The 22,500-nt window shown below is 42.4% G+C and overlaps 2 protein-coding genes across 2 annotated transcripts in view; both read left to right on the plus strand.

The window, feature by feature from the left end:
• The window catches only part of ptcd3 (pentatricopeptide repeat domain 3), an 8,673-nt gene extending 4,289 nt beyond the window's left edge, over window positions 1-4,384 (plus strand). Inside the window, exons 11-23 of the mRNA XM_084010425.1 lie at window positions 53-135; window positions 347-491; window positions 672-722; window positions 801-890; window positions 985-1,013; window positions 1,543-1,649; window positions 1,775-1,853; window positions 2,182-2,272; window positions 2,507-2,592; window positions 2,666-2,811; window positions 2,951-2,992; window positions 3,643-3,801; window positions 4,231-4,384. Coding sequence (XP_083866551.1) covers window positions 53-135; window positions 347-491; window positions 672-722; window positions 801-890; window positions 985-1,013; window positions 1,543-1,649; window positions 1,775-1,853; window positions 2,182-2,272; window positions 2,507-2,592; window positions 2,666-2,811; window positions 2,951-2,992; window positions 3,643-3,801; window positions 4,231-4,276 — 1,154 coding nt within the window. The 3' untranslated portion in view covers window positions 4,277-4,384. The remainder of the gene's footprint in view (window positions 1-52; window positions 136-346; window positions 492-671; window positions 723-800; window positions 891-984; window positions 1,014-1,542; window positions 1,650-1,774; window positions 1,854-2,181; window positions 2,273-2,506; window positions 2,593-2,665; window positions 2,812-2,950; window positions 2,993-3,642; window positions 3,802-4,230) is intronic.
• Window positions 4,385-11,889: 7,505 nt separating this feature from the next.
• The window catches only part of LOC311014062 (plastin-3-like), an 11,197-nt gene continuing 586 nt past the window's right edge, over window positions 11,890-22,500 (plus strand). The window contains exons 1-16 of the mRNA XM_084010429.1: window positions 11,890-11,979; window positions 15,215-15,283; window positions 15,844-15,995; window positions 16,329-16,458; window positions 16,537-16,669; window positions 17,220-17,301; window positions 17,396-17,561; window positions 17,655-17,794; window positions 17,960-18,055; window positions 18,694-18,880; window positions 19,760-19,838; window positions 19,923-20,043; window positions 20,142-20,275; window positions 20,697-20,820; window positions 20,914-21,038; window positions 21,264-22,500. The exon at window positions 21,264-22,500 is cut by the window's right edge and continues 586 nt beyond it. Coding sequence (XP_083866555.1) covers window positions 15,223-15,283; window positions 15,844-15,995; window positions 16,329-16,458; window positions 16,537-16,669; window positions 17,220-17,301; window positions 17,396-17,561; window positions 17,655-17,794; window positions 17,960-18,055; window positions 18,694-18,880; window positions 19,760-19,838; window positions 19,923-20,043; window positions 20,142-20,275; window positions 20,697-20,820; window positions 20,914-21,038; window positions 21,264-21,396 — 1,863 coding nt within the window. The 5' untranslated portion in view covers window positions 11,890-11,979; window positions 15,215-15,222 and the 3' untranslated portion in view covers window positions 21,397-22,500. The remainder of the gene's footprint in view (window positions 11,980-15,214; window positions 15,284-15,843; window positions 15,996-16,328; window positions 16,459-16,536; window positions 16,670-17,219; window positions 17,302-17,395; window positions 17,562-17,654; window positions 17,795-17,959; window positions 18,056-18,693; window positions 18,881-19,759; window positions 19,839-19,922; window positions 20,044-20,141; window positions 20,276-20,696; window positions 20,821-20,913; window positions 21,039-21,263) is intronic.

Below are 22,500 nucleotides of genomic sequence, written 5' to 3' on the forward strand. Positions count from 1 at the left end.
AGGTTGAATGGTCGTCGTGGCTCTCTAAGTTCCTGTGTACTTCCTGTTTCAGCTGACGTTGACATCTTCAACGCTTTGATAACAGCGGCTCCAGACGTACGAGATAAATACAACGAGAGATGGGAGATCATCTTTGTAAGAACCGCTTCACTGTTTCACTCAGCAAGATACCTACACATCTTATACACATTAAAAAAAAAAAAGTTTTTAGTGTCGTTAAAAATGTGTTTTCAACTGTTATCAATACTTCCCTTGATAATAAGATTATTATCAATACTTATTATCAATAATAATGAGATTATTATCAATACTTCCCTTGATAATCCGGTCGTGTTTCCGTCTACAGGAGCTGTTGAACCAGATGAGTCAGCAGAAAGTTCAGCCCAACCTGCTGACCTTCAACAGCATCCTCAAAGCTCTGAAACGCTGCGGCTCTTTGGCCAAAACACAAGCTCTACACACTCTGAGTGAGATGAAGCACATGGGAATAGGTGACCACACACACACACACACACACACACACACACACACACACACACACACACACACACACACACACACACACACACACACACACACACACACACACACACACACAAACACACGCACACACACACACTGACAGTGGTGTATGGATCGGTGATCAATAATCCCCTTGTGTCCGTGCTCAGCTCCCAGCCTGGCGTCCTTCAATCACATCCTGTCCATCTTCGCCAAAGCAGGTAACGTGAAGGTGAGCGCTGCAGGCTTTCTGTCGGCGTCGCCTTTTTGCTGACTCATGGTTGTGTTTCTCTCTCCAGCCTCCTCTGGCCAGGGCAACACGGACATTTTACAGGAAGTGATGTCAGAGCTGGCAGGAACCAGCTTCACCTGTCAGGACCCGGATGATGGTGTGTGTGTGTGTATGTGTATGTGTATGTGTGTGTTATAACAGATCTTTACGTTTCTAACGGATCTTTACTCTTTTTCTCTTTTTCTTTCCAGTTCTTTTCTTCTCGAGTGCGATGAGAGTAGTAAGTATTTTTATTACTTGTTAAAATATTGATCACAGATGGGTTCCTGAAAAGTTTTAAACTGATTCTTTGAGAGTTTATATTCAGTGTCACACTTCTCTTTATTTGCCTACTTTTAGATTTATACAAGGTTTGCTCTTAAGATATCAGCTAACATCTAGTTCAATCAAGACTGCCATCCTTCTCTACATTTTGTTATTATTCATTATTTTAAAGCAATTTGTCTTATTTTTAATCAGATGTAGGCTGGTAAGCTTTTAGCTGTCGGATTACATTTAAATTGTCACTAGAATTTAAAATAAATACATAAGAAAGCAAGAAAACTAACAAGACCTCTACACTCACTAAGACTCACTTTTAATACAGCTTATTTTAAATGTATTTATGGAATTGTTTGTGTGTGTTCTTTTTAATGCAATTTCATTTTTATGTCTCTAGTGATGGATTTTTGTATTATTTTATTATTATAAAACATGCATCAATTTTATTTGTCCACCTAACCATTTTGTTCTCGTTTCCGTGGTAACAGTGCCTGGATAATAAAGACCTGGAGCTGGGTTATGAGGTCCACAGTCTGGTAGAGCAGGGGGAGAACTGGAGGCTTCTGGGAGATTCCTACCAGCAGAGTATTTATTAGTAAGTAGAAACAGCTGGGGATTCTGGGGGATGTGGAGGACATGGTGGTTAAAGAACAGAGATTCGGTCCGAGTCTCCGGATTTTTCTCCACATGGTAACCGAGGCTGCCGTCTCTCCTCTGCAGCGGCCGCTTCTTCAACCTGCTGTGTATGATGGAGCACATCGACATGGTGCTGACGTGGTACAGGAGGCTCATTCCCTCGGTCAGTACAACTCTGCATCGCCTCAAACGCAGAAAACATCTCTTTTCTACCGCGGCTTTGCTGTCTGGCTCCCCATCAATATAGATAGATAGTAGATCCATTGATTTATGATCACCTTATTTCAGATTATATCACTGAAGAATTATGTGTGTCTTTAAAATATGTTTTTTAAGCACATTTTGATGAGATTTAAAGGCACAGATCCCTTTAAATCGCTGTGGAAACTGAGTGAGATAGTCTTGACCCATCCATCCATCTATCTCTATCCTCACCTCACCTCAGGAGAACGTGACGTGGACCGTTAACGATTGAACGTTGTGTTTTGCAGCTGTACTACCCGAACACTCAGGGACTCAGGGACCTGCTCCAGGCTCTGGACACCGACGGACGCCTGGACCTGCTGCCCACCATCTGGAAAGGTCAGTTTAAAGGACCATACCGTACTCTTTACACACATACTTATTTATTCTGTCTTGTTACCCACGTATTCATATTTGTTCCGATCTCCATCCTCTTTGTGTCATAATGTAAACGTCCCCGCCGTGGGACCAATAAAGGATCATCTTATCTTATTGATCTTAAACTCCGCCCCTTCACTTTTCCCTCCAAATAGACTGAAGCGTCTGAGTCCTTCTCTTTGTGTGTTTCCCCAGACATCCGGACTCTGGGTCACGATAACAAGTCCGACCTGGTGGAGGAGCTGCTGGCCCTGATGGCCAGAGACCGACACGGTCCTGAGGTCAGTAAGGTGTGATGCATAGCGACGACAGGTTGGTGGAAATATCGCCGTGTTTATGGATATGCGTCTGCAGGTTCAGGAGGCGTTCGGGGCGTGCGCTGTGGACGTGAAGAGTGTGTTTAACGGAGACAGAGGCAGGCCCAGTCTGGAGTGGAGCACCTCCGCCCTCTCGCACATCACCTCCCTGCTGCTGCGAGCCAATCAGACCCAGCAGGCCTGGTGAGTGAGGCGGCCGTCCGTCTGTCCGTCTGTCCGTCTGTCCGTCTGTCCATCCAGCTACAGACTGACTCCACTAATGCTTCCTTTTAAATCAAAGAGAAATGGATCTGACTTCTCCTCCGCTCTGTTGTTGTTGCAGGGAGATGCTGCAGCTCTTCAGAGCCAAGAACAGAGTCCCAGAGTAAGTAAATAAATACATACATTAAAATAATAATAATTAAAGTATTAAGTATACATATATTAAATAAATATGTTAAAATAATAATTAAATAAGTTAATTAAAATCAAAGGACAGAGTCCCAGAGTAAGTAAATAAATACATACATTAAAATAATAATAATTAAATTAAGTATATTTATATATTAAATAAATATGTTAAAATAAAAATTGAATAAGTGAATTAAAATCCAAGAACAGAGTCCCTGAGTAAGTCCCAAACTACAAATAAATACGTAAATTAAAATAATAATAAAATACAATACAAAATATAAAACTGTGTGTGTCCACTTAATTGTAATTAATGAAATTGCTCAAACATCCACTTTGACAGTAAACAGAAAAACAGTCTCCGTGTGTGAAATGTACATACAAACAGAATATTAATGCTGCATTTTCACTTAAAATAAAACTACCATGATGGGAAAAGTATGTAATTGTTTGCTGCCTCTGAGCTTTCAACACGACGGGTAAACATGCCTCCAGCCCCAGATATTAAACATGGAATTGTATATTCATGCAGTAATCGAGCCTCACATCCATGCAAGTGACTCTGGATGCAACTGTTGCAGCAGATAAAACTGCTTTGACGTTTCCTGCTGTGTTGTTTTGCAGTGAAAGGCTGCTGGAGGACTTCCTGTCGGCGTGTCGCAGCGACGGCGCTGCCGGAAGGGCGGTGGAGCTGGTTCAGATGTCGGCGGCCTTCTGTCTGCCGGCGACGCCGAGGCTGGCGAGGCGAACGCTGGCAGAGTTTGATCTGACCGAGGAACAGAGGTGAGGAGGCGAGACAGTGGGAAAAATAATGTCGAATTATTTTTATTTAATTTTATATATATATTAAATACATTTAAATAATTCTAGCACCCATGGGCCAATCAGTCGTTTTACAAGCACCAGAGGCCTGTAGACTTTGGCTTTGATCTAAAACCAGATGGATCCAGATGCAGTCGGATCCAAATATGGCAACAGCGATATATAAACCACAAAGTCCACAAACCAGTGGGTGATGTCACCATGACGACAAGTCTGTGGTTGACCCGTCCATGGAGGTGGCATGGTGTGATGGATGAGCAGAAAAATGAGTTTTCATTGAGAGCACGTCCAGTCCTGAAGAGAAGCATCTTAGATGACTCAGATGTTCAGGTTCTTTAGTTACGCTGCCGAGAACAACAGAGGAAACACTCTCCTGTCTTTCCCATCCAGAGCCGTTTTATCTGACCTGGAGTCTGCAGAAGAGCCGTCTGACTGAAGGGAACCGCCACGACGCCGATCCACAATGTGATAATCCATAAGATCTGTTTCTGTCTGTGTAAAAATAAATAAAATGTACGTCACATTAATAAAAATCCAAACCTCTTGCCATGCTTTCCTTTGTGTGTCAGCTAGAGGGCGCTGTCTCTCCCTTCCTCGGGGATTTCTCAAACTCACATGACAGCGTTTTAGTTTCATTCACACTTTTCTGTGCATCAAATGATTTGTCTCGGCTGAAAATGTGACTGAATGAACAAAGACGAGGGATCCATGTTTTCTGCAGAAGCCACGACCGTAAAAACTGCGGCTTGGAGGCAAATTTTCTCTCTGTGATAAACTGACCGACTTCCTCCAATCACTGATAAGCTACTTCCTCAAAAATGTGTGTGTGTGTGTCTGTCTCTCTCTCTCTGAGGGGTCTGTGATGCTGCTGAGGACATTTCAGTGTCCCATATTATCCAGGTTCAGCAGAACAAACACAGTGGTGTGTGTGTGTGTGTGTGTGTGTGTGTGTGTGTGTGTGTGTGTGTGTGTGTGTGTGTGTGTGTGTGTGTGTGTGTGTGTGTGTGTGTGTGTGTGTGTGTGTGTGTGTGTGGACACAGGTATGCACTGGGTGTTTTTGCAGACTCTGGATTTAATAGATGGCGTGTCTAGACAAGAACAGTGCCAGAGGTGTGTGTGTGAGAGAGAGAGAGAGACTCAACTTATTTATTAACCCATAAGAACCCTGATCTATTTTTCCTTCAAGGAAAATACATTTGATTCATAATTTAATTAATTTACATTTATTAAAATGTGCTTGGACTTCAACTTTAAATATATATATATAAATTCTAAATCAATCAATTGAGCATCCCTGTCACACAACGATGTGTTCATAGCTTGTTTTCTATCAATTTGTTCATGAAATGTGGTCCAAACCGTTTAACTGGGACACAGGACGTGTCATTAAAGCACTACAGTTGTTAAATGGGTTGAAAGTCACCTTTTGTGATAAAAAAAACCCTTATTGATGAGTGAGTGAGGACGAAGCTGCAGGAACTTTTACAGGGAGTTTCAAAGTGTTTGTGTGTTGGTTCTCTTTAATACACAGATAAACGTATAATTGTTTAATAGTAATCGATGCACGTTGGAGAAACATTGCAGCATAATTGCATGGGTGTGTGTGTGTGTGTGTGTGTGTGTGCAAGCCCATACAGGTGTGTGCTTCAATTAAAATGCCTTTTTTTTTCTTCAACCAATCAGGAGCCGAGCTGTCGGTATGACCGTATAAGGACAAGTGGGCTAAAGTGAGCGGCGTGGAGGGGAGGAGATGGGTGTGATCATGGGGAATTGTTCTCCGGAGAACCTGCCTAAAGGCACACACACACACACACACACACACAGATACTCTCTGTTACACACCGATAATCGCACCAGTGTAGCCTTTCATGCTTAACACCCAGCCTTGCGGAGTGCCACTCGATCGTGGGAAAACAGTCACACCTTCCTTTACAGTCACTCACAGGCTCTGACAGAGTAATGGATGGAAATAACCTGAAATATATTCTGCTATTCATACTTGTTTTTCTTTCTGGGGTAGACGTGTTCCTTCAGTCAGACGTGGTTTATGTGGATGGGATGATATATGATATTGTTGTTGATGTAGAAGTTCCATCATGGGGATTATTGTGAATGTTGTTACGAGTGGAAGCGGCCTAGCTCGCTAAGTGAGAAATAAACCTCCAGTAATTGTCAGAAATAACAGGTGCTATTTTTTTCAGTTTAATTTTATTTGTTTTATATTTCTTCACTTTTTTAAACAAAAATACATGTTCTAATTGTGGTAAAATGTGAGGTGAAGTGATGCCAGTATATGTCTTGCTGCCATCTTAACATTTTTAAGTGTGTTTTGACGATAATCGGGATAATATCGTAATCTCATTTTTTTGGCTAATTATTTGGATAATCGTTACATGACATTTTATATATATTTATTATATTAAATTCAGCAGCAACTATACTCAAGGCATTCCTACATGCAACAAGGTCTGTGGATTACGTTCAGCAACCGCATCACGATTTCTGATAAATAGCACGAGGTAAGACAAAAACATTCGATTTTGGGGGTGAACTGTCCCTTTAAACCTCCTGTTATCCTCCGGTTCATTTGACCCCATTCATCGTCTCTAAAAAAGGGGGTTAACATCATATTATTTTTATGTTTTATTTATTTCAGTAGTCATCAAAGAAACATAAACCTGGGTAACTATTTTGATCATGATCATTTTCTTGAAATGGCTGGGGTCATTGACCCGCAGGATAACACATAGAACATTTGAACAGACCTGCTCTGAATGGACAGCCTCAGACCTGAATAACGAGAGACGTGTTGAGTTACCAACAACAATGTGGGAGTAAGAAATGGTGGAAGTGGCCGGTCACAAGCGTTCCTTTCTCCCACTCCTTCATGCAACATGAATGTACCGCACTGGAGTGGAGGTCAGAGGTCAAACACACCGTTCACAAACACAGGATGTAATGGGACATCCCCCGATGCTTTTAATTCTTCTCCCACGTGTTGCTTTTTAACGTTTCTTACTTCCCGTGAGGTTAAAATAAACTGTGCTGTTTTTTTCTTCTCTTAGAAAAGTTCTTCCTCCGCCTGAGAGGAGAAGGAGGAGGAGGAGGAGGAGGAGGAGGAGGGAAGATGATAAACCAGTATGAGTAGTAGCAGGGAGGAGCACAAAGATACGCCGATGAGGAAGAAGAAACAGGCAGTAATTTAAAAAAAGATGTTGACAACTGGAGTCTACACCAGGTGGAAACCTGCTGGCCATCAGGGCGACTCCTCTCTGATTGGATAAAAGCTGGGGATGCTTTAGGGGGCGGGGCTTCCTGGTGATTGACAGCTTGATACCCGCTACCAAGGCTAGTTAGCTCCTAAGATGACTTTAACACTTCGTTAGCAGCTTCACACCAGAATCCAGACTTTAATATGTCAGAAAGGATTTCTGGGTATGAAAGTCTAAATAAGTTTAAATTGACAACCGACTTGGCAAAGTTTCCTTCACTTACCTCGAGAATGTCGTGTTTGTTTCATTTCAATGCGCGTTTGTGGTGTTACTGTAATGAAGCTCACTAAGGTTCATGTTGATTTATGAGTCACAGAAACATGTGTTTAAAGCATCAACCGCATCCTGGCAAAATAATGCACAGTAATCAGATTATTCTGGCTGTTTTCTACCGCTCCGTGTCCGCCTCACACACACTGCTGAGTGGCAACAATAGTGAATTTCCCAGCCATTTATTTGGCTTGTTGACATACTATCAGTGTTATCACATGAGCCAGCTGTCAGCCTCCAGCCCTGATGAACCGGCAGCAGGAGACACAGTCCAAGGTCCTTCTGTTGCCGCATTCACACGGGAACACATCATCAGCTGTGGGTTTCCATTTAACATTTCATTCCATTAGTTGATTAACTTACGTACGTGTTTTTTAAAATTGTCTCCCCATTGATTGGTTAGTAGACGAGCATGCGCCTGACGTCGCCATGTTGTCAATTCGTCCGGTAGCGTCTTCCTCTTGAAAGGATGGAGAAAATGAATGTAGACGCACTGCTTATACAAGCAAATCTTTTCAGTGAACTAGAACGATCTGTTCAGAAGGATCATTCACTGTGGAAGTAAAAAATAGTCTTATTGATCGAGCTACGCATCAGCTCTGTTGCGATACTCCTCGTCCCAAAACTGAGCTGACGGTGAATATTCTACGTGGACGAACGCACTAGCAGTAAAGTTGTTAATAATCGTACTATTTCATACAAGTTAATATAGTTAATATAAGAGAACCATGTGTGTTAAAAGCTAATTCGATATAACTCGTGACCATAGTAACCCACAAAACATCGAGCTTTTACACGAGCTGAAAGGAACAAAATTAACGAAAAGGAACGAGTCAAATGGTTGAACGGACTCATTTGCCTTCTTTTCTGGTTCTTCTTCTTCTTCTTCTTCTATAGCTAAATGCCTTAACTGCCTGTAATCGGTGCAAAAGTTTGAAACCAGTCAAAAAATGTTTTCTCACGATGCAAATGAACTGAAACGTGTTCCTGTTTGATCCGGACCGACATTGCCCCTTTGATGCTCCTTTGGTGCCCCTTTGGTGCCCCTTTGTTGCCCCTTTGATGCTCCTTTGGTGCCCCTTTGGTGCTCCTTTGGTTCTCTTTGTTGCTCCTTTGGTTCTCCTTTGGTGCTCCTTTGGTTCTCTTTGTTGCTCCTTTGGTTCTCCTTTGGTGCTCCTTTGGTTCTCCTTTGGTGCTCCTTTGGTGCTCCTTTGGTTCTCCTTTGTTGCCCCTTTAGTGCCCCTTTGGTGCTCCTTTGGTGCTCCTTTGGTGCGGCCCACACACCTTTCATACCTGCTATTTTTGGTTGGGACCAAAGTGAAAAAATCCAAAGGTCCGGATCAAACAAGGCAATAGACTATCTTCACAGCAGCTAATTTTGACATGGTGTCATTTATCAAATCACTCACTATATAGTCCACCATATAGACAGTCTGCCATGTTGAATGTCCGAATGTTTAGCGAGAATTATTATAACCAACTAGAGTAGCGTACCACCGATGGTCGCTTATCGATTATATACCATCATGCACTGAAGGAAAAATGACAGATAATGTAATGAGAACAGCGCGAATGAGACGAATCCACGAGTTGTGAAAATGATATATTTAACATGAGTGAGTTTTCCCAGAAAAAAACTAATGTCAAGGGAAGTCAAGGCCTTCTAGAAAGATCTTCCCAAGTTTCAGCCACACTGCAGGAATTTACTGTGACAAGAATCAGCACATTACTGAAGAGACGAAGAGGCATGAGAGGAGGGAAGAAGAGACAAGAGGGGGAGGAAAGGTATGAGGAGAGGAGGAGGAGGGAGGAAGGAGGGAGGAGGAGGGAGGAAGGCCGACGCGTAGAGACTGGTAGCAGAGCTCTCACACTTTAAATAACATTCACTGATAAAGCATGTTTTATTTTGGACGACCTTATGATTTATGATAATCTGCTTTAATATAATTTGATTGTTGTTTACTAAATTCTAAAATGTTCACAGAAAAAAAATATATTTTATTATTTTATTTGTATATGTAAGGGGTCCTGCAAGGTGCCCATAAATACAATGTATTATGATTATTGTTATGTGGATTATTGAGATAATATTGTGAATTATTCGCAGTTATTTGGGCCAGAATAATCATGATATGAACTTTTCAGCTCAGTATTTTAATACCACTTCATGAATATCCTTGGTAAATAGTATTTGACTCACAGGGAGTTCAGCTCAAGTCTGTAACATATTGTTTTTACTCATATATGCTACTGCGGTTTCTCTATAACCAGTTTAGATGCAAAATAATAAAATATTTGCCATTTTAGCTTTTCTACAGCCAAGCCATTGAACCAGTAACGTCAACCTAAGATTAGAAAACGTATCTCCATCCGGCAACGTTGGTTGGATTGTGTTCAAATATTGATCTGCAGCAGTTTACTGATTATTCATTGTGCAAACACGCTTTATCTGTCTGTAACTTCAAGTGTGAGAGCTCTGCTGCTACCAGTCTCTACACGCCGGCCTTCCTCCCTCCTCCTTCCTCCCTCTCCTCCTCTCCTCATACCTTTCCTCCCACCTTTGTCTCTTCTTCCCTCCTCTCATGCCTCTTCGTCTCTGCAGTAATGTGCTGAATCTTGCACACAGTAAATTCCTGCACTGTTTGGCTGATATTTCTAGAAGGCCTTGACTTCTTTGTGGGTTTTTCATTCAGAGTTGTCCGACACAAACACGTTCACCGCCGTTTCAACGTTCAGAAGTGCTTACAATGTCACATGAGTCATAGCTGTTAGTCACAGGAAATTAAAAGGTTTGTACAGCTTCATCATCACACAGCAAAGACAATAAGGATATAAAAATAGTTACTTGAAGGACGAATTCACCTTCATCCCTTTAAATCCATGTCATAATATTATTTTTTTATGTGAAATGTATTTTTTTATGTGAAAAAAAAAATACATAAACATAAGTAAACGGGAAGTGGAATGTCATAAAATATAAAATTGAAACAAGACCACTGATGATTTGTGCTCCTGTGTGATTGAACAGAAGGAACTTGGACTGTATGAAATGGACTAGCTAACGTTAAATTACTGAGTCACGTAAGCATTAGCATTAGCTTACTACCACACCCAATTCCTGCTTAAGTGATTCACAAAAAACTCAATCAAACTCATTTGTTAAGTAAAGTTGGCTGTTGACTAACGTTAACGTGAGTTTGTGAAAGGTTTATGTTAAGACTGTGCCGTTCAAACTGACGTCACCACCAGAGCCACTCAGGTATTTTTCCTTGTTAGCTAAGTCCCGTTAGCGTAGAGGTTATTTATGTTACAGTCATTTAACAGCGAGGGAACAGGACTCTATAACTGCCAAGAGAAGTCATTAAATTGCTTTGAGTACAACTTTAAAAAACAAATACATAAAATAAAGTAAGTAAACAGGCAGTGGAAAGTCATGAAATATTAAATTGAAACAAGAGACCACAGCTAATGATTTGTGCTCCTGTGTGATTGAACAGAAGGATGGACTAGCTAACGTTAAATTACTGAGTCACGTAAGCATTAGCATTAGCTTACAAGCACACCCAATTCCTGCTTCAGTGATTCAGAAAAAATGCTTAAAAACGTGAACATTGTGTTACTTGATGAAACGTATTTGTTGAGTAAAGTTGGCTGCTGGCTAGTTTGTGAAAGGTTTATGTTAAGACTGTGCCTTTCAAACTGACGTCACTAGAGCCACTCAGGTATTTTTCCTTGTTAGCTAAGTCCCGTTAGCGTAGAGGTTATTTATGTTGGTCATTGAAGCGAGGGAATGAGACTCTATAAATGCCAAGACAAGTCATTAAACTGCTTTGAGTACAACTTTAAAAAACAAATACATAAAGTAAAGTAAGTAAACGGGCAGTGGAAAGTCATGAAATATTAAATTGAAACAAGAGACCACAGCTGATGATTTGTGCTCCTGTGTGAATGAACTGAAGGACCTTGGACTGTATGAAATGCACTAGCTAACGTTAAATTACTGAGTCACGTTGGCGTTAGCATTAGCTTACAAACACACCCAATTCCTGTTTAAATGCTTAAAAACGTGAACATCGTGTTACTTGATCAAACTTGTTTGTTGAGTAAAGTTGACAGCTGAGTAACGTTAATGTGAGTTTGTGAAAGGTTTAAGTTAAAAAAAGGTCTTTAAAAAGTCCCATTAGCTTAGAGGTTATTGATGTTACGGACATTTTAAAAGTGAGGTTGCGACCCAAAACACTATTTACAGACTTTATTGATGTAACTGTGGATTTAATCTGATCTCAATTTGTTCTTTTTTTATGTTTCGACGTTTTGTACGTTGAACAAGCTGAGTGTTTGTGCTTTTTAAGCAGCCATTTGTTGAAGAAATAGTGCCCCGTATCGTCCCTCCATCCCACCACTAACAACACGACCCAGAGGAGGAGGCGGAGGGATGTCGGTCCGGGGAGTGGGGGTGACGCGGAGGGGCGGAGCAGGTTCTCCGCACCGGGCGGTGTCAGCCAGAGAAGAAAAGGGGACAGGGGAGCGGCGAGAGGCCGACACAGGCAGTCATTTCCCCGGGAGATTGGAGTGGATAGCACCAGCGGAACTTCAGGTAAGAGGAGGGGAGGGGAAGGTTTTACCGAGCAGCAGGAAATAGGACGTAATGCGGCAGTTTGTGTCCTTCCACTCGGCGAACAACGCGTTTCACAAAGATGTGAATAAAAACTAAATAAATGTGCTAGCTAAAAAAAACGTGAGTAATGGAGCGGACGACACGTCAATTACACAACAATTCCATTCAGTGTGAATTAATGCTAGTCACGTGTGTTTTATTTATTTCCCCATTATCATTCTATTAATCTGCTGCTCTATTTGACACGTTTCCTGGTTGTTTCCTAAATGCTCGAGGCTAATCAATTAATTAATCAATTAATTATGAATACTACTGGAGTGTGGGTGGCAAGGCAGAAGCAGCCATGTGTCAGGAGGATTGGTGGTGGTGGTGGTGGTGTGTGTCAGACACACACACACACACACACACACACACACACACGCACACACACACACACACTTTCTTTCATGTGCATCATGCTGATGTAAATCTGGAGGACATTGCAGTGACATTGAGTCAGTGTTTGATCCACCAGGAAGGATTTCACTTCAGGACTAACTGACTCCTTTGTTTGGCTGTAAACATGTTTTTAAAGACAAAGAAAACTTCCATTTGTCAACTTATATCAGCTGGCATTTCCACACCTCATAGACACCAGAGAACTAATCAAATAGTGTATTTCCTCAAACATGCTATGTATAATTTGTTTAACGCAACAACACCTTTCTGTGTTTTTTTTCATGATAAATATTGGCATTTAAACAAATCTCCACATTCAGAAACCCAGAAAACTGTTCTTTCTAAGCAGTGACATCTTGTGGCAGTAAGAATGTATTTTCTTTTCGCCTTTAATTCAACCATTTGAGCTATCTTACATAAAAAAGGTATGTTTTCAAAAGGACACCAAGCAAGTATGTCTAAATGATCAACTAACTGAACACTGATAATGCTGAAAACGTACCACAACACACACGCGTTGTTTTTGAGGTCTTTGTATTGATGTTAGATGATACTGTCTGTATTGTGTTTTGCAGGCCTGTTTTGCATGAAGCAGAATTCGCCTCTATTCATTATTCAAATAACTTCGGCATTAGATAACTGACATAATAAAAAGGTGTCATCTGACAGCCTTTGTGTTTGCTCAGGAGAGTCATTCCTGGATGATTAGTGGCCCTGTGATTGCCGGCACTGTATCTGTGCACGTCTGTCTCTCACATGGGCAACCACCGCGTTTGCATATTGGGCTGAAGCTCGGGATATTTGCTTATTTTCCAACCCTGTAACACAATCGTGGCACGTCGGGAATTTCTTTTCCGAAGAAAGTCAAAAGGGACCATTTCTGAGGATTTTCCATCCCCTCCTACTAATATCTCTTCAAAGTCACAGGTGGAAGACTGAAAAATGTAGGCCTTTAAATGGATATCATGATGTCTGGAGTCATCTGATGTTAATATCTCAGGCTAACTTTGATTTGTCTGGATTGCCTTGGCTTCCGAGGCAGGTATTGATTATCTGTAGCTGTAATACTTCAAGTTGCCATTTCTTCTTGTCTCTGCACTCGGCAGCAGCAGGAAGCTCTCGCTCAGACTGAATCATATACAGTCGAATGTAATTATCTCTTGTTACTGGGACTCTATATTCTATAACATTATCTGCTACTACAGAGATCTGAGTTTTGCTACTGAACGCTGAATCTGAGCTGAAGATCTAGCATGATATTTATCTGTTAGTGAAGGAATCTGCATGTTTGCGGCTACGTCTAATCATTAGCCTATTTGGTGGCATTAAAGCAACTTCACCTCACCCAGATGACAAAATACATTTCTAATACAGCACCAGGCCAAATGCTGATGTAGCTTTAAACTTGCATTCTCTCTGCTGGCCATCAGGGGGCGACTCCTCTGGTTGCAAGAAGAAGACTGATTGCATGGAAGTCGATGAGGAAATTATTGATGTATTATCTCCAGTAACATTGGAATGACATGAATAATGTTCATTTAGTCCATTATGGTCCATTTAGAGTCCACCAGACCAGAAAGCAGGGGATGCTTTAGGGGGCGGGGCTTACCTGCTGATTGACAGGTCGCTACCACTCTACTAAAACCATGTCAAAAGTGAACATAATCGATGACGGTGTTGTTATATTGGAATATGGGAACGTAACTTTGGTAACAGGGCTGTTATTTCTTTGCTATTTTAGCCACAGTATATGTAAATATGCAGGTCTACGATTCTTTATACCACAAGCTGATGTGGACCACATCATAACAGAGAGCTATGTAATGTCTATATACAGCAGCTGTAATATGAATAGCTATCTACATAAGCTATAATGCAAACCTTCCACACCCACCATTACAGACTCTAATAAACGTTATTAGGCTTCTGGGCTGATGTAACTGTAATGCTGAATGGCTCTTTGCGTCATCGATCAAGCTCCAGACTGAGTTAACAGAGCCGTGTTGTCGGAGAGTAAACGCTCCAGGCTGAAATGAAGGAATAATGAACACGGGATGCTATCGAATACCTCGTCGAGCAAGCTAACGGCGTCTCCAGACATCTCCTGTAACAAATGACTGTCTGTTGTAGTCTGATGCACACGTATACGTATGGATCAATATGCTCAGCTTCACCATGTTAAGCTGTGTGTTACACAAAAACCATCCTGAGGGTGAAACGATTTTGAAACTGAGACCATGTGACCTTTTTGTTTTTTAAAGGACATAATAACATGGTTTACTTAGAAAATGGAAACCTAAATTAATTAGCTGTAAAACACTTGTTTTGCCATTCAAGACCTTCCTATGTCTGGTATGACCAGTAGCTTCCGGTTGCTAATGTTAGCAATGACTCTATCCTACGTCTTCTACCGACACACTAAGTCAGGGGTGCTCAACTCCGGTCCTGGAGAGCCCCTCTCCTGCATGTTTTAGGTTTCTCCCTGCTCTAACACACCTGATGCAAACGATTTTCAAACCTGTGACAAGCTTCAGTTGCTTGATAACGAGCACATCATAAGAATCTGGTGTGTAAGAGCCGGGAGAAACCTAAAACACGCAGGACAAGACCAGAGTTGGGCACCGCTGCACTAAGTCTTAACATTTTTACTAATATATATCTATATATATGGATTTGAGTTGTGACAAGGATGAAATGTTGAAACTTAGAAATGACGCTTTATTGTCGTTATGTGCATCAGATTGTGTTACAGTCCCTAAATGTTGTTATTTCTTAGGTGTTAAGATGTCGGAGATCGTCAGCGCCGAGGAGATGGAGGAGATCAACGAGGGCTTCCAGAAAGTGGGTGAGTAAGTGTGTGTGAGGGTGTGTGTGTGTGTGTGTGTGTGAGGGTGTGTGTGTGTTCAGACCATGAGTGTTTGAAGTGGGATAAAGCAGCTGACATACACATGTCTTCATACAGTGCATGTGCTCCATCTGACTGACAGATGTTCATCTCTATCAATAGAATATGTGTATTGCTTACTCGGCTGAGCATAAAGACTGAAAACAGTTAAACGGTGTGTTCTTACATTTGTGTTTTAAGAGGAGAAGATGATGATTAAAATATTGAAATGGTAATTTGACAAGTTCTGATATTTATTTTTTGTTTTTGATTTTTATATTAATCTGGAATAATAAAAAAAAATGAATGAATCATTGGATCAGTTCATAAGCAAATTAATTGTTTAGTGCAATCCTATTTTAACTGAGAATTTATTTCTCTACTGCAAAAAAAGATGAGCACATGGAAATTTGACAGAGAGACGAACGGGGAGTCGAGTGTTTTCGAATAGCAGATGTAACCCTTCATATCCGTCTTATTATTATTATTATAATAATAATTTCCCTGCCCTGCTTCTCTAGATGTGGATGGAAACGGCTACATCTCGGCCTCTGAGCTCGGGGATCTCTTCACCGAGGTGGGCCGTCCTCTGCCCGGATACCAGATCAGAGAACTCCTTCAGAAGCTGGACAGAGACAACGACAGCCACATCAGCCTGGAAGAGTTCAAGGCTGTAGGTAACACTAACCAACTACACTAACCAGCTAACCCAACTCACTCACAACCTTACTAACTGCTGAACTAACGAAGGCTGCGTTTACACGACGACGCTCTCGCTAAAAACACTTTTTTAAAAGGTTCTGCGTTTCGACGGCAATGCTTTAAAAACACGATCCTCATGTAAAAACGACCTGTAACGCTGCAGTATGCATGCCAGGCAATGTACATTTTAGTTTAAATCACAACACTGGTGTTTAAGATGGAGTCTGGGTTTGTTAAAGCGTTAAATTGTTTCCTTGCTTTCGTCTGCATGTCATTTTAATCACATGAACTCCACCGTTTTCAGATTTTCCACGATCTGAAGAATGACCAAATGGCCAAGGGTTTCAGGAAAGCTCTGAACAAGAAGGAAGGAATATTAGCCATCGGGGGCACCAGCGAGATCTCCAGTGAAGGAACCCAGCATTCAATCTCCGGTAAGGGAAGCTGCGGTGAAACGACTGCCTGATAGGACGGTACGTACGTGGACCATCGTGACCGTTTTGTGTTTTCAGAGCAGGAGCGGTTTGCCTTTGCCAACTACATCAACTCTTCTTTGGAGAACGATCCAGACTGTAAACACGTCCTGCCCATCAAACCTGAAACCGAAGCCCTGTTTAAGGCAGTGGCAGACGGCATCATACTTTGGTAAGAAATCTGTGCTATCGATCACATGATGAGGCACTGTGTAATTGTCCGTAAGGAGGACCTATTATTCTCCTTTTCTGGTGCGTATCTCAGGTCACTGCCTGAACATGTTTTCATGCTCAAAAAACGCCCCCAGTCTGCTGATTGAGTTGTTCTGGTGAGGAATAGTGATAAAATACATCCTTGTTCTTCAGCTCCTCTTCCTCTAGAAGTCCATACGTGGCGACCACTAACCACATTATGCTGCAGTTGACTCCAAGTGCCTTTGAGTGATAGCGTGCCGAATAAGCAGCGTGGCAGATATTATGCAAATGATTGACCTGGTGACGTCGCCCCTTTACGGAAGAGAAGGCGAGATTTGAATGGAGGCATTTGAATGAGTTGAGGAGCAGAGTTTCTGTGGGGGAGGGCAAATCCCCATTTTACATGAACAACAAACTAAAAACACACCGAAGGAAAGGGGGGAACTAAATGGGTCCTCTTTAATTTCACTGGTCCTCCTCTGTCGGTTCTCAGCCTGCTAATATTTCTAATGTGTGTTTTGTTGCAGTAAACTCATCAACCTTTCTGTTGCCGACACCATCGATGAAAGAACCATCAATAAGAAGAAACTCACAGCTTTCACCACACAGGTTAGTGCGCTGCTTCACAACAGAACAACATCGGATGGATTTAAAGTTACAGGTGCATTCACATATCTATCGTCCGACCTTTAACCCCCGACAGGAGAACCTGAACTTGGCTCTGAACTCCGCCTCGGCCATCGGCTGCCAAGTGGTTAACATCGGAGCTCAGGACCTGAGGGAGGGGAAACCTCACCTGGTGCTCGGACTCCTCTGGCAGATCATCAAGATCGGACTGTTCGCTGATATAGAGCTGAGCCGCAATGAGGGTATGTACACACACAGACACAGACACAGTCAGTCAGTCAGTCAGTCAGTGTGTGGATATGAACCCCGTGAGAATGTTGTGTTTCCGTGTGCAGCGATAGCAGCGCTGCTGGAGGAAGGGGAGAGTCTGGAGGAGCTGATGAAGCTCAGTCCCGAGGAGCTGCTGCTGCGCTGGGCCAACTTCCACTTAAAGAAAGTTGGCATGTCCATATCCAACTTCTCCGGAGACATTAAGGTGAGGAAACATGAGGAAAGATTGCACCATCGGGTCGATACAGAGAAAATACAATATCACTGTATATTAAAGAGCCCCAACGATTTCTGTGCAGATATAAGACGTGAATTGTTGCTGCTAGAATGATTCAGACATGAGAAATAAGCCGTGTTTCCGTTCCTGCAGGACTCCAAGGCGTACTTCAACCTGCTTGAGCAGATCGCTCCCGACGGCAGCAAAGAAGACGCTCCACGGATCGAGGTCGACATGACGGGTCTCCTCGTAAGTTGATGAAAACAATGCTTGTATGTAACATGCATGTTGTTTGCCTTTTTTTTGCATTGTATTTATTTGGTTGTAGTCGGACATTTAAACAGAAATCGGTAATGAACGTGTGATTTAATCTCTCACACATTGTGTTACGTCACTGAAATGAGCGATTTAGCTCAGTTTGCCATCCAGTCAGAGAGGCTGACTGGAAGCTGACTTCCTGTTCACCTTCTTCCTGCTTCCTGTTGGGCTATTTTTAGGATCCATCAGTCTTCACCTTTTGTAATCACTTATGTGTTTCTCCCTCTAGTATATTTTTATACTAGTATATTTATACCTCCTAGTATATTTATACCTCCTAGTATATTTATACCTCTAGTATATTTTTATACTAGAGGGAGAACTATGGACAAAAGTGACACAGCTTTGTCTTGAGAATAACACAGTAATGTCAGTTATCATTATTATAATCATCTTGGCCCTTAAATGTCTTCATATGAGGAAACCTTTTCATTGCAGTATCATACTTGGTGTATAAATGGTGTTTACTGGTGCTGCATTTTGCACCAGTAAAGAACTTGAATGTAGTTCAGCTGTGTGTCCACTAGTCCTGGATCAGGATGTAAAAGTGTGTCTGCATGTGTCCTCAGGAGAAGGATCCCACAAAGAGAGCAGAGTTGATGCTCAAACAGGCCGACCGGCTCGACTGTCGACAGTTTGTAACCGCCACCGACGTCGTGAGTGGAAACAGCAAGCTCAACATGGCCTTCGTGGCCACGCTCTTCAACAAGCACCCGGCTCTCACCAAACCGGAGAACCAGGACTGGCACCTGGAGAGTAAGCAAGGACCAGTAATCCCTCTTTCAACAGATCCACACATGCAGGAAGGAACCCGGCTCCAGAGGTCTACGATGGTAGCCCACATTAGTCCAGAGACCAGACCAGACTATGTGGAGGAACCAGAGACTGTCTGTGGTCCCCCAGAGGTCTAGATAGTAGCCCACATTAGTCCAGAGACCAGACCAGACTATGTGGAGGAACCAGAGACTGTCTGTGGTCCCCCAGAGGTCTAGATAGTAGCTCACATTAGTCCAGAGACCAGACCAGACTATGTGGAGGAACCAGAGACTGTCTGTGGTCCCCCAGAGGTCTAGATAGTAGCCCACATTAGTCCAGAGACCAGACCAGACTATGTGGAGGAACCAGAGACTGTCTGTGGTCCCCCAGAGGTCTAGATAGTAGCCCACATGAGTCCAGAGACCAGACCAGACTATGTGGAGGAACCAGAGACTGTCTGTGGTCCAAACAACAAGGTCTCTGCTGTATTTCTGTCTAGATGACCTTATTTGGAGTGTTGATGGAGCAGCTACAATGTTAGCGTAGCCTAGCACCATCAACCAGACTCCATTCAGAAAACCAGCGTTTTAACAGTAGTTATCTTGGGGTCTTGCAGACAGACCTAACAAAGCATGACTCAGCACTTTTTACTGATCACCATCATGATGGAGTTATTTCAGCATCCTTTTCATCTGGTTATTGATATTAAATCACAGATCCATACTTTATTCTGGTTCCTCCAGCTGATGTGTGTCCTGATAGATCCAGTGGATCCAGCGCGGTGACATAATCACTAATGATCCTGCAGTCAAACTTGTGTAATGTAGGGTGAATATTCCCTGTTACGTTTGGCGTGACCACGGCGTTTTCTGTCTCCAGGCGAGACCCGGGAGGAGAGAACGTTCAGGAACTGGATGAACTCTCTCGGAGTCAGTCCACGTGTTCACCACATCTACAGGTCAGTACCCCGCCGCCTGAACTGACTCTGTGTGGTTCATCAGGCTCACCGATTTTTAATGTGTGTATACTTGTGCTCATGCAGCGATCTGCAGGATGCCATGGTGATTCTGCAGCTCTATGGAAAGATCAAGGTGCCGGTGGACTGGGAAAGCAGAGTCAACCACCCTCCGTTCAAGGGTGTAGGAGGAGGGCATTTAAAAAAGGTGCTTTCCCAACGGCCTCAGTGTGTATGACTGAGAGTCCCAGCTTGTACATAAGCTCACTTTGTGTGTGTGTGTGTGTGTGTGTCTGTGTGCGACAGATGGAAAACTGTAGCTACGCTGTGGAGCTGGGGACGAAGAAAGCTGGATTCTCCCTGGTGGGGATTGGTGGACAGGATCTCTACGACGGAAATCCAACACTAACTCTGGCGGTGGTGTGGCAGCTCATGAGAAGGTGATTTATAGTGAATAATAATAATATTACATTTATTTTGTGGTGATTAACTGTAAACTAGCAACAACAACGCAGAGAATTCTGGGTGTTTGAGCTGCTATACAGCCTGGAACAGAGAGAGGGCGCTGCTCTGCCAGCACACAGTAGTTTGAGCAAAGCACACCATTTATTTACAGCAAGGTGTGGGCATTGTCACTTAATTGTTCCATCGAGGTGTGCCGGGGCATTGTCCATGTCGGCTCCCAGGACCGGCCGTGACGCACTGATGCAATAATAATTAATGTTATTACGCCTGGGTTGATCCTGCAACGCCATGTCAAAGTGGATGCTGTGAAAAAGGGCCTATCGGGATGCATTTACATACAATAATGAACTCTGAACTGGATATATTTTAAAAGTTGCTCCTATAATTCATACGCAGGTACACATTAAATGTCCTTGAAGACCTCGGGCATGGAGAAGCTGCAGGAGACGATCTGATCATCTCGTGGGTCAACAAGACTTTGGCTGAGGCTGGCAAGAGCTCCTCCATCAAGAGCTTCAAGGTGTTTGTTTTTTAATGTGTAATAGTACAACGCAACAAGCCCGTGTGACGCGTCATTTTAAAATGCGTTTTGTGAAATGTTCCCTCTGTCCAGGACAAATCGATCGGTACCAGTGTGCCGGTCCTGGACCTGATCGATGCCATTCAGCCGCAGAGCGTGAACTTTGACCTGGTTCAGACAGGAAGTCTGTCGGACGAAGACAAACTCAACAACGCCAAGTAATTACTGCTTCTTCTTTTTCCAATCAGAGGTCAAAGTGGGTTGTTTCTGATTGGCTGTTGTCTCTAATCCTGTAATCAGTTTAATGTTATCATTGTGCTCTTACTGTATGTGAATAATGGCAACAATTTCTCCACAAAATATAATTTATGTGCTTTTTTTTTAAGCTGGTAAAAATATCTCACGTATCTAGTGATCCTAATGTTGGTCCTTTCCTGCACCAGGTATGCCGTTTCCATGGCGAGGAAGATTGGGGCGAAGGTCTACGCTCTGCCTGAGGACCTGGTGGAGATCAACCAGAAAATGGTGATGACCATCTTCGCCTGCCTGATGGGGCGGGGCATGAAGAGGGCTTAAAGGAGAGAGAGAGGGGAGAGAGAGAACGGATCTGTATACAGAGGCTACTTCACGCCCTTATTCTGGGAAACATACGTATGCAAGTCAGCGGTGAGAGGCAGATATTGTTTTCATCCCGTTTGAATTGTGCCGTGATTTCCACGCTTGATGTTTGTCAATTAAAATGTTAATTTTGTACATTAATGTAACGTTATATCAGCTGTTGTTTGTGAGCAACGTTATAATAATGTATTTTCATTAATGTCTTCAAACGTTATACAACAAAAAAGCAGCTGTCTTGACTTGCAAAATTATCTTTTTAAATGAATAAACATCATCTGTGGAGTTCACGGCACGATTCAAACGGGTTTAAATATTTACATGTTTTCCCGCCCCCTGTGGTGACTCACCAGAAAGGGGCGGGACTTGGCCTCTCTGTCGTCTCGTTCTTTTAAGCAATTAGTCTGCGTTAGCCAAATTAAAAGTGTCACTTTATAAATCTATGCTGCATTCAGCTGTTGGGAAGCAGAAATGAACATTTGTGTATATTGAAGCTCAGACCAGTTTGCAGTGAAGTGAGACTTCTGTAACGGCTACGTGGTCAAAACCTGGTGTTTGTTTGTTTGTTGTTGTTTTTCTGAGTCTCCGTTTGGCTTCGAGTGATTAGCAGCGTCGCGTTAAGAAACTACATTACGAGTAAACGTGTGACTGTCGTCTCGACTAACCTCTGCTGGATCTTCCAAAGTGCCAATTCACAATTAACCTGAAGCCATAATACGATATTCTTCCTTGAATCCCTTTTTCCATGTTTGACCTTTGACCTGTGCTCGATTTGATTATGTCTTCACACTAGAGACTGTAAAACATTGCAAGTCAGCAAATACTGATGTAATGAAGGCAGTTTCAATGTGATTTTAAGGGGATGATAATTAGATTAATGATGTTATGAGGCACACATTTAGCTATTTTTAATAGATTAGCTTTCGGGACTTTTTAAGGGGTAAAGCCACAAAATGACAGTTAAGGTGAAACTGTCATTTAGTGGCAAACCTGCAGATAATCCATTAAAACCCCATTAATATATGAATACGATCATTTATGCAGGAAACACATTGAATAATATTT

The sequence above is a fragment of the Eutrigla gurnardus genome (genome assembly GCF_963514095.1).
Source record: "Eutrigla gurnardus genome assembly, chromosome: 5".
Lineage (NCBI taxonomy): Eukaryota > Metazoa > Chordata > Actinopteri > Perciformes > Triglidae > Eutrigla > Eutrigla gurnardus.